The sequence below is a fragment of the Glycine soja genome, chromosome 5 (assembly GCF_004193775.1).
Source record: "Glycine soja cultivar W05 chromosome 5, ASM419377v2, whole genome shotgun sequence".
NCBI lineage: Eukaryota > Viridiplantae > Streptophyta > Magnoliopsida > Fabales > Fabaceae > Glycine > Glycine soja.
Window position 1 is genome coordinate 43,611,785 of NC_041006.1, and position 12,359 is coordinate 43,624,143.

The 12,359-nt window shown below is 35.5% G+C and overlaps 1 protein-coding gene and 1 pseudogene across 3 annotated transcripts; both read right to left on the minus strand.

Annotated features, from left to right (window-relative positions):
• Positions 1-1,996: 1,996 nt before the first annotated feature.
• On the minus strand, positions 1,997-3,782 carry LOC114413691 (annotated as a pseudogene). Its single transcript, XR_003666957.1, has 2 exons — positions 3,623-3,782; positions 1,997-3,545 (listed from the first exon to the last, which is right to left on the minus strand). The product of XR_003666957.1 is annotated as an IRK-interacting protein-like (transcript).
• A 5,154-nt stretch (positions 3,783-8,936) lies between these two features.
• LOC114413692 (protein SUPPRESSOR OF FRI 4-like) lies at positions 8,937-12,359 on the minus strand. Of its 2 annotated transcripts, XM_028378209.1 has the most exons (7): positions 12,023-12,358; positions 11,534-11,634; positions 11,140-11,266; positions 10,584-10,996; positions 10,250-10,404; positions 10,107-10,160; positions 8,937-9,396 (listed from the first exon to the last, which is right to left on the minus strand). In XM_028378209.1, exons 1-7 carry the CDS (start codon positions 12,214-12,216, stop codon positions 9,325-9,327), a joined length of 1,116 nt encoding a protein of 371 aa, XP_028234010.1. In that variant the 5' UTR covers positions 12,217-12,358; the 3' UTR covers positions 8,937-9,324. The 2 variants fall into 2 exon arrangements, with proteins under 2 accessions (XP_028234010.1, XP_028234009.1); XM_028378208.1 differs by having other exon boundaries at positions 8,937-10,160; positions 12,023-12,359.

Sequence of the window (12,359 nt, forward strand, 5' to 3'; positions counted from 1 at the left end):
TATGCCAAAAATTTATTTTTAATTTCCACCAAGGAATAAACACTCTCATACGGATTAACAATACGTATAATCCATATGGATTGATAATTTGTATGAGTTATATAGATTAACGATCCCTAAGAATCTTATGGATTGTCAATCCGTATGGTACTTACCAATTGTCAACCCGTAAATAATATACGGATTGTAAATTTTATATAACTTACGGATTATTAATAGGTAAGTTTTACATGAAAAAAATAGATCAAAGTTGCAGACCTTACCTCCACTGTTAATGGCCACACCAACCACCACCACAATTATCACTTGTCGACGAACCATCGTGAACAAAGATGATATAACAACGAATGATCACCTCTCACGGTAACCTCTAATGAGAATGAAGGTCAAGGCAATGGACAAAAAAAAATGTTGCAATCGAACAAGGAAAGCGAAGAAGAACAACTTATAAGGGAGGGATATTTCCGAAATTTTCAAAAGTTGTTGGGTGCACAAGAAGTTTAACTGATGCACAAAGCAACTCCCTGGTACGAAGAATGGGAAACTGACGTTATACAGTCCAATTAGTTTGCAAGAGAAGCAGTCATGGGTCCATTTTGGTACATGCCTTGGGCCCAATATTCGATTGTTCTTAGCCCAATGTGGAGTAAATTAACACTTACTGTACTTTCTTATTCAGTTATCATTCTTAATTTAACATCTTTCTCTTATTTTTATTTTCTTGAAAATTAAATAAAAGACTATCAATTTCAAGTGTAATCATTAGAAGAAACGTAGTATATATTACAAGAATATTTGAAAAAATTCTGCAATAAAAGAGATCCTTCATCGTATATAAAAAAATTGAACTTATGATGATTTTGCACAATAACGTTATTTGAATTCCTCTCTAGTTCCTTTTCTTTCCTACTGCCCCTGAATTGTGCTTATTCACTTTCTTCTTCTTCTTTTTTGTTGAATTGTTATTCATTTTCTTTGTGATTGCATAGGATACCCTAAATAATTGAACAATGCTATTGATGGCTTTGATATTTTTCAATTAATGCGTAAATACATTATTGGAAAAGTCAAAATTAATTTGAAAAAAAATAATGGACACCTTTGAAATAACAACGAATGACATGTTTAAAGTAATTATTATGCATAAATATGATTTCAAAATATCCCAGTACTAATTAAACAGGTGAAGGAAGAAAATAGCATCACAGCGGTTTCGTTTAAATAAATAATTATCTTGTATAGCGTCATTCAAATTATTCATAAAAAAAAAGAAAATATTATAGGTTTGAGAAATTTAACATTTCAGCACCAACTAGAATTTCATCTATTTTTGATAAATTTAAAATCACACCGATTGAATGAAATAAAGAATTTTAGGCTTTTCATTTCATCCAAAACTTAATTTACATTTTATTACATCTTTGCGGCGCTTCCTAAACTGAAGAGCTAGGAACATATGTACTACGAGTGCAAGCAAATGAAGGGTAAAAACATAGCTAAAGAAACATACATAGTACATGTTAACATGCGTATGATTCCCACCATCATCATATTAATTTGGACTATTTATAGTTTTGTATTTATGCATTGCGATTCCCGATGGCGTTGTGTCCGTGAGGTGAGGATATGCTGATAACGAAAAGCATACTATTCAAAATTCATTCACAAAAAAGATAAGCATGTTACTCTTGGCATACAAGGTTTAATTATGTTTTACATTTTATAAAACGTTTGTTTAATTATGGAATTTTTATGGATTCGAATGTCATAACCACACGTGCAGATTGAATTGATGCATAATTGTAAAAGTTGATCCCTCCTTTGTAGAAGTTGATAATTATGTATGATCAGAATCCACATGGTTAGGACCCATCAGAATGTGAAAATGAACACAGTTGCCTATCCCAATCCCATCAAAAAGGTTAATTTTCCAGAGAGATGTGTTAGGAAACAAGAACAAAATGATAAAAAGTCCAAATAGACTAGACAGAAGATAAAACAAAGGGAAACCAGAAAATGCCAAATTGTTCACTTTGACCCAAAAATGTCGACATAGTAGATATAGTACCACTACCACCATGGCACCATCCCAACCCAAAACATAACACGCAGCAGCACCAAGATTGCCTAATAGTAATAATATAGAATATCACGAACAATATTGGCTAACATAAAAAACAAAAATACTAGAGAGAAAGTGATTCATCCATCGAAATTCGAAACTTACAAATGAAAGCATTGATTGAATGTTTTTTTTTGTATAGGAAGAAAGTCAATGGGTTGGGGTTAAAGCTTTGTCTTCCTTGTTAGAAATATTATTACTGCTACTCAAGTACCTGCAAAGGACCTTACATTTGACAGCACTGCCATAGACATAAAAACCTGGCGCAACCATTATCCTGACCACATCAGGGAGCAACTTGGATCCAGCCTTGTCCCCACCCATATCCTCCATGTAAACCGAATCAAACTTAAGCCCTTTCTCCACTCTGAATATTGGCAAACTCGGGTGCACCGAGTTGGCCAGCAAGTGCAGCATCCACACGCTCTTCGAGGCCCCAAAGAAGGCCTGCAACAGGGCCTCGGGCCAGGCCCGGTTCCAGCCCAACATGGCCACTATCTCGCTCATTTTCCTGTCGCCAAAACCTGCTGAACTCCTCGCTGAAGTGCCTCGTTCCTTTGCTCAGCACCTCCTCCCATGTCAGCCCGTGAAGCATCTTGAACGACTCAAAGCTCCCCTCGCACCTCTCCATTGGGTTCAGCGTCGTGTTGCACGCGTTCTTCTGGAACCCTATTGTCTCAAAGTCCTCGAAGAAGGTTCTGTTCAAGAGGGCTTCTAGGTACAAAACCAAGCTTCTTGTTGGGCTCTTTGAGAAAGATATTTTCACGTCGTAGGGTTGGAGAAGGAAGGAGACTTTCTCGTACACCTTGTTTCCCATGTGCCTCAGTTGCATGGTTAAGGAGCGAGACAAAAGCCTTACACTTGATCTTGCTTCGGAGACCGAGACCAAGAAGTGCTGAATAACGGAGTCATGTTGGAGGGTTTGAGGATTGAAGAGGGAAGGAGAAGTAGAAGAAGTAGTGGAGCTGGTGCATTGTTCGAGGCCAGATTTCAAGGTGTGGCAATAGAGTTCGAGCTTGTTGAGCTTCTTCTCTAACTGGGACATGGAGTGCATGAGTCTGGAAGCTTCTAGGAGGGCCTCGTCTCTTTTCCTGGTGGCGTGGAGAAGCTTGTGGGAGAGTTCGGCCACAGCCAATTTCCAATGTTCCTCTCGGGAGGTGGGAGGGTCATGTGAGGAAGAAGACATGGGGCTCTTGCGGGAGAGCTTGGAAACAAGGGACCTGAAAATCCCGTTGGGGCTTGAGAGCAAGGAAGAGTGTTTGTGAGAGGAGGAGGAGGAGTGATCAAAAGGGAGGATGAAGATTTTGTCGCGGGAGTGAGGCCTGCACTTGTTGCAAGAGACGGAGCCATCTGATATGTTTTTCTTGGGGTGGACAATAGGGGTTGGAGGGTGAGTTGGGTCCAATTCACGCTCCTCTTGAATCTGAAATAACAAGAACAGTGTTAGGAAATACTAGAGAGAGTGATGAGAAGAAATAATAGAAAGAAGAAGGGACTGACGGGGGTGAATTGAGGGGAGTGGCGAGAAGAAGAAGCAGCCATATGGGAGGGCTGAATGGGGGATATGATGAAATGGCATTTATCCAAAGAGCTGCTGACTGCTGTGGTCCATCACTAAATTAAATCCTCATTTATTCTCAGAACTACCAACCAAGTCTCTTCTCGATTCATGCATGTGAACATATTAAATGCCACTCTATCTTTATGGGATCCCCTTTCTCTCTCACCCTAAAATCACTCCTTTTTAGTCTTAATAGTAACTAAATTCAACCACTAACCTAATGGCATTGCTTAAGTAATTTAAAATATAAATATTCATAACTCTTCCAAGAGTGCTGATTAAAGAAATAAAAAATAAAATATTTTTATTGAAATGAGTAAAAATACATTCCTATATGATTTTTAAATTTGTTATGATATGATTTTTTATAAAAAAAAATTCTTTTAATTCTTAATTAATCAATACTTTAAGACATTGATTATCAAGATATTAATAATGATAATACAAAAAATTAAAAATAAATTAATAATAATAAAGAAGTTTATTAGAAGAACGAAGCAGTTCTATGTTAGCTATAAATGACAGTGTGAATGACCAGAAGTTCAAACAAAGGCAGTTAAGAGACCCACTTGGCCCCTTATCTAACAGTACCGATCTCCTTGAAGTCAGTAGTAAATAGTAATGTACTGTTCATTTATTTCTAAAACTCTCATTCAGTTCTCATAATTTAAGTGCAGATTCTCAGGATATACAAATTACTCTTACCCTTAATGACAAAGAGTTCTATATATTCTAAAAATTCATTCAATGGAGTATATCGTTTGAAGGGTGGGAAGTTGGGAGTATACATCATTTTCATATTTAATATTTGGACATGAATCCTTAAATTAACTGCCATATACCTCATGCATTGTATATAACTTTTGACACATTGATCTCCATTGAGCCATATCATTAATTAACTCGGACCCTTGCCATTTCTCATTGATAAATTTATAATATACAGTTTTTTGGTGGAAAAAAAATTAGGGAGAGGGAATGGTGTCCAAAAAGACATTTATCTCACTTTAAAGATATGAGGACGGTGATATATACATAATATACAGTTCAATTATACTATTATAATTTATAAAAAAAAACGGTTTTTATTAGGGAAAAGTATTGAAACATTATACTCACTGACCCTTTCTTCATGTTACTGTCAATAATCACAATGACGTAACGTAACCAAAGATTTTCAATTAAAAAAAAACGTAACTAAGGATTTAATATTTTATAATCCTTGTGGAACTCGAGTAGGAAAGAAAGTAAGGATCTGTTCAATTTAATTCTCAAATTAGACAGTATTTATAGTTTTTGGCCTCTGTTAGCAGCACCCTGCAGCTGTTCTTGTACTACCTGGCTGTTACTTGGAGCCCTTCTTATGCTCCTTTTATTAGCTTCTCTCTTATAAAATACTTAATTTGCCTATAAAAAAAAAACATTGAACACCTTTTTACTAGATTTCTATAAATTTCAATCGCTTGTCATGATACAACAAAATCTCTCTTATCCCGCTATTGGTATACAGATATTTCATACTTATATAACAGGTGTGTTTAGTTGATCTCGTTTTTGGTCTTTTATGAGATTCATATTGGGTCTCTAAGTCATGAGAAATTTTTTATAACTTATATTGTATTGAGTGTGCATTCGGATTGGTAACTCACTGTGATTTTTGGAAACAACAAATTGTGATGAACTTACCATAATTTTATGTAATTGTTGCTTCCAAAAATCATGGCCAGTTTAACTCACCATGCATACAAACACACATTGAGTATAAGTAAATTAATTTCATTCAATATAATGTGTTAAAAAAGACTAAAAAATGGGCGTTGTTAACATTGTTGGTGGAATCATATGCATATATTTCATCTTTTATACATATTTACTTTTGATTGCCTGTTTGTAGTAAATGCACTGTCAACTTCGTGGACTAATAATTTTGTTGTTGTACAACGTCTCATTTGCGTGATCTACTAATTTAAATCCGAATAACACATAAAATTTCATGAATTTTGAATTACCCGTCATGACTAAGGCATATCTGTCTCTATAGAGATATGTGACAACCATTAAAAGCCAACGGGAGTTTAAGCATTGTAGAAAAGGCAAAAGCCAAAACCCAAGCCAACGAATTTCAAATCTCAAGAGTGCTTCAAAAACAATCCTAAAGAACACCAGTCAAAACGGGGTCACAATGTCACAACACTATCCTTGAAGCTATATAAATCTATCGTGAAAAATTTCATAGCAGCAGCAAGATTGGGTGCCATTGCCATTCCATGGGAGACATTTTGCTATTTTTAGAACACTAAGTTAAATTGGACTGAATAACATTTTAAATTTAATCCAACAACACAGATGATCATGCAATATATGCATTATGTTTTTATTAGAACAAGCATAACAATAAAATTGAACATAAATTTTCCTAGCAAATTAAGGGATACAGTTTTTAGGAAAAATCTCATCTAAAGTGAAAAAGACTCTAAAATATACAAGTGATGATGCCATTTTATCATCTTCGAAGTACTTAGTGAACTTTAGAGGAGTCTCCTCCTTTCATATCATGTCTAATATATGAAAAAAAACAAAATTAGAAGACCAACAACCACCTTTCGGTAAACAATTCATGAGGTTGACGGGTGTAAATTCAGTAGTAATGAAGGTGTATGTATCAAAGGAGGAGACTCAAGTAAGTATTCAATTAAACACAAAAAACACAAACCAGAGCAGTGAACCAAAAATTGTGTCTACATAAATGGCCAAGACGTTCACTTCATTTCTAAACAAGCAAAAGACCCATAAACATATAATAAATAGCATCATTATGTATTTTAGTTGGAACTAGGTTCTTTGGACAAACTTTTCTGAAAGTATTTATAAAATAAAATTTTCATATAAATTAAAGTTACTTTTTTACAGAGGTGTTTTATTCTAACTTTACTTAAAAACAGAAGTGCATAAATTAATTTTAACTTATTAGAGAAATTTGATTTATTTTATTTTCTTATATAAATGTTTATTGTGAAGTTTATCTAAACATAATTTAATATCATTCTAAACCAGACTCTAGAACCTATTTTTTTACAACCTGCAAGTAAATCCTCAATTTTGTCCCTTTATTTTTTTACATTGGGAAATTCGAGCTTTCTTCTTTAACGAATCAAAGAATCACTAGTCCCTAAAATGATAGAAAGAAAGTTATAAAGGCGTGGTGTAGTAATACTCACTGTATATTCCTAATTCAATAATTATCCTACAGTCTAAGAATGAGAATGAAAATGATGGTTAATTAGGACTAATGTGTAAATACAAACACTTAATTGAAGTTTTGAGTATAAAAAAGTTTTCCCGTAGTACTCGAAATTTTTAATTGAGACGTCATAGAATGAAGAGCAAATTCCAAAAATAAGGCATATAATAAGAGGTTCATAAGAAAAAAACAGGCAGCAAAAAAAAAAAAAAAGGGTTCATAGGTTATCAGAAGCTACCTTGATCTGAAACAAAAGTTACAAAATGCCAAACAAAAGTGGTCGCATTAAGTTGATAACTGTGACTTGGGTGTGTCGTTTTAAAGAGTGGATGGACAACTGTACGTGAAAGCAATAGATTATGTCGTGATCTGTTCTATCCTTATTATCACCAGCAATTGTATGGCTATTGGTACTACCTCATTTCTAACGTAACAAATCTAACCCCCTCACCTTATTTTGGGATTTTTAGACACGATCACAGCTGTATTTATTCTTATTCTAAATATCTACAAAGCCTTATCCGTGATTTTAACTTTAGTTTGCTGAATTTATCGAAAAATGGGGTGTCCTCTCTCTAGCTCCCCGGATCAATTGTCATGGTTCTGTTGATCACTCTTCCTGTTCTTATGGACAGAGTATTCATTTTCAAATTATAATTAAATAATTTGGCTGGTATAATATTTTATTTTTTGGGTGCATGACTAGTATGCAGTTATCCAGAAGGTTTTGAAAGACTGCGAGCATCCCTTTGATTTGCCAAAAAAAACTAAAGATTTTTATTCGAACTGAAATAACTTTTTTTTCTCAGGTACAAAATTATTTAAAAGTAAAATGTATCCCTTATGCTATATATGTGTAACCATCTTTTCCCATTGGTTAGTTTCTTTCTCTAACCACAAAACTCCCTACCGTTTGGAATCTTCATTAAATATATTTTTTTAATTGTGTAACCTGACAACTTTTGTCAAAGAAATTCGTAACAAAGACAAAAGCCGACACCCCTTTTTTGAATTTTTTTCTCCAGTGATGTGTAAGATGGTTTAAGATGTATATCAATTGTCATTATCACTAGTCTTTTTCCTTATATTAAACTTTAAACTTTTGATAAATTGAAACCTTTGGTCACAATCTGCTAGTAGTATTTGATGCATCACGGCAGTGTCTTCAGAATTTCAAACATTATATAGCACAAAAAGGATATTATAGTAAAATTTGCATTATTCCATCCCAAGTATTCATGCACATCAAATAGCATGCAACACAAGACTCCGTATGGATTGCATTGACCTCCACCAACAGGAAAATCGTGACTCGTCAACTTATGTTCCCTTGCATCCCAAATTTTGAAATTTGACTTTAGTTTTTATTTGTCTTTTCTATGGTGGATTTCTGATGCGTTTATTTATTTTGTCCAGAGGGAAAGCCCCCCTTATGGGACCATTTGAAAAATCAATTCCCTTTCCCTCTACTCTGAACCAAGGAACTTGAGGCTCACGGTATATAGATACAATGTTTTAATTTAGATGGAAAAAAGGACTTCGTACAGGAAAAGTAGCAAGGGCCAGTTTTTGTTTTTGTTTTAATTTTAAAATTATTAAAACTAACTTAAATAGAATTATTTTTAAACAGTTCAATGGTAATTAAAATGAGTATTCAAAATTATTCTTATTTATAAAAATAGTTTTTCTACACAAACAATCAAGAACGTGATGGTGCATTCTCTACTTTTATTCAAAACACTGCAGTAATGGATGTTGCAAGATATAAAAGCTGAGCTTGTTGATGTCTAACCCTCAATGTTTTATCAGGTCTCTAACCGTTGCAACGCACTACTCTCATCGAAGATCATTTACTTTTGGCAACATATTGATGTCGAATAAATGGAATGTCTTTTTTACTCCACCAAAGTAAAACCTTTTGCTGTATTATTATGCTTTGTATAGGTTAGGTTTTCCCCCCCTTCACGACTGTTTGTTTTACTCAATTAGAGATAAACTAATTACGAAGCATATAACAAGAACCGAGAATTGCCATCAATTTTCCACCCAAAACATGTAATAATCTAGATTACACCAAATAATATATAGTACTCTTTCAAGTATCATGTCCTAAAGGTTGACTACAAACATTAAAGGGAGAAAAGGTATGAAATTGAGAAATAAACAAAGTTTTGCAACTTCCTAAGAAGAAATCAGAACCATTTCAATATTTTTTCTTCGATTCCACTATGACCGTAGGGCCCATTGCCCATTTTGGCAAAGAATTGCACCAATAACAATGTTACTTTCTGGACCTTAAATAAAGGAATCTTGACCACACGCTGTCAAAGCCTTATTAAAATGCCATTTTGAGCCCATATCACTGAAGAAATTTCACAAGAATGTGTGGATGAGATTGATCTAAAATGCCATACGACCAGCCAGCCTGCTCTCAAGTATCCTCTTATCTATGGCTGCATCAATGGAGCTCATCTGAAAGATAAATTGATAATAATGATCAGCAGGTAATTATAGACCACAAAGTACAACAATAAACCGAATATTTTAATTTAGAGCATGGTCCTATGCAAGAGATCCAAACTCTGCGAAAGAAGCTGACCTGGGCCAAGTCTGAATTCACTTGTTCCATAAAATAAATTGTAATGATGCTACGAATGGGCAAAAATCTGATGGGTAAGACCATTTTCCACCCAAAACCCCAAACTTAGGAATCAATCAGGGGGATATAAAGAATAACATTGGCAAAACCAAACCCAATAAAAATCATATATACATACTCTTTTACGGTGTACAAATGCTGGGGTGAAAGATCACGAAGTTGGTAGTTTGCAGCAAGCTTCACAAATTATGTTGTGGTAATTATAATTAACTACTAAAAGAAATTAATACAATACCTACTCGAATCTTTAGAAGCCCACAAAAATTGGAACCATAGAGGCCGTTCAAAATAAAATAGCATGCACTACCCATTTAGGTTGGAAGCAAGAGGGAGGATTAAAAGGATCACATTTTCTTTGCAATTTATTTTATTTTTAAAAAGAATTAGAAATTTATACAGAATGTACCTCTTTAAATTGGAAACAATGTGTAAACAACGGAATCTGAAAACAGGAAGCATAAAGCCTACTCATCTGGTTAGATGCAAAAGCAACTCCATCTATTAAAGAGGTAGTATGACTTACCTGGCTACTTTCATCATGCACCTGATATTTTGGCAAAGACATTCTTCTTTCCTCCTACAGTAACCAAGCATCATAATATTACCAACCAAGAAACAACAGTAGTCAAATGGAACACTACATATTTTCTCAAGAACACAACTCACCATGGACATTGCCTCATCATCCCAAACCAAGTAGACTTCGTTGGTGGCAGGCTGAGGAGCAGGAGCTTTGTTTGCAATTACTGGGGGAGGCCCAATTGAAGGACCACCAGTATTTGGACCAGAAGCATAAGAATGTGAGTTACTAGCTGCTCCACCTATACAAGTAACCAAGAGTGAGAAGGAAATGAAAATCACCAAAACCACATAGGATTAATCTAAAGGGAGAAAAACTAAATTTCAGTGCTAAGTTTATCAATTTCATCAAAAACACTCCAGCTGTTTTGAATAATGGAAGCAGTCACAATTGTTCAAAGGAGGAAAAATGTAAGGTTACCTGGAACCCCTATAGCCTGATAACTACTTGTTACTGAAGAGTTGCTGCTCAAATGTGTATCAACAGGAACATTTGTAGACATCACTGGAGTAACTGATGGAACACTTGAGGGCAGGGGTGGAGCAGAAAATGCAGAACTTTGAGTAGTTGTATGGTTATTTCCAACAACAGGAAATAAAGGTTGCGAAACTGGGACAGGTGCAGATGTAGGCAATCCAGGAGGAGTAATCTGAGTTTGGAGGGCAGGAGCAGTTGCTGGCAGTGGAGGCCTCACGTTCTGCACAGGGAATAATGGCTGCTGTGTGTATGGGGCAGCAGGAGGAACTGAAACAACTGGAGGCTGTGAAAACCATGGCTGAGGTCGAGGTGGAACCACCCAAGCATTTGGAGGCACAGGTACAGCTGGATTATAACTATAGCACAGAGGTAAGCATGTAAGCATATTTGTGCCACTAATAATTTTAAATTTTAAAAGTTAAGTATGTAAGAGTTATAACTTCCTACTTATGCCAAATAGAAGATGAATACAAATAGAAACGTAGAAATAATAACATACACTGGTGGCATCGTGGGCAAGGCTGGTCGCGAAGGATATCCTGTACCCAAAGGAGGTGGAATCATTCCACCTACAAGCTGAGTTGGTGGAATATCCACTTTGGCTGCCTTTGATGGAACATCATCCTCTGGATTAAAAATAAAATACACAATTGTGAAAAAGGAGATTAAAACATTTCATGTTTCTTTTTACCATCGGTAACAATATTCATAGAAAGTTGTATCTCGAGTTCCACAAAAATACACTCATGACATTAAACACTACCAAGAAACAAGGATAAAGTATACAGCAATCACCATACATGTCTGGTGTGATTATACAGCAAACTGAGCAAAGCATATTTTTACCAAAAACTAATTTTATGCACGAGATAGAAGCCATCAGACAAGATTACCTTCTTCACCATAATGAGCAGCCAGGATATCTGGTGGAATCCCTTGCATTCCATATATTTCAATATCCGTACTCTCTCTACCAGGCTTTGCATTGGGCACCCTGAGCAAAGAGAAATATCAACAATTTATTGTGAAAAGGAAACACGGAAAATTTAGCGATGGCCGGATTTTAGCAGCAAATTCAATTACAACTAACATACCTCCTTCTCTTTGTTATTAAAGAATCATTAAGGGATAGATCATTAACATGCAGGAGAAACCAACCACTCAGGCGTTCAATAACTCACAAAATTCCTAGCATCTACTAAATAACATCTACTAAATTTCTAGCATCTTATTTAGGATACGTTAATAACAGAGGCAACTCTTTGGGACAAAAATGGCATAAACTTTTTTTTTCGTTTAATATGATTAATGATAAAACAAAATGTAAAGCAGAAAACCCTAACCCAAGATAATAAGGAGAAAAGAGGGAAATAGGGTTATACTTAGTGACGGATTCCTTGTGAACCTGGAGGACGTGGATGGCCATGCCGCCGGCGGTGGAGAGCTTCTTGTGGCAGACATGGCACTTGAAGTGCTTGGCTTTCTGATGCTGCACCAAGATCTTCTCGTCGTCGAATTCGCGATCGCAGTAATAACACCACACCTTCGAGGAAACTCTCTTCTTCTTCTTCCCCATGATGGCGAATCCGATCCCTCGCGAATTGGGTTTGTGACGAAGGTTGTGTGCCCTGCTGCAATGGCGGAGGAGGAAGAAGCTAGGGCACGGATTCAGAAGCGGAAAGAAAGATCCAATCGCGGCCCAATTGAAATTTATTGTTT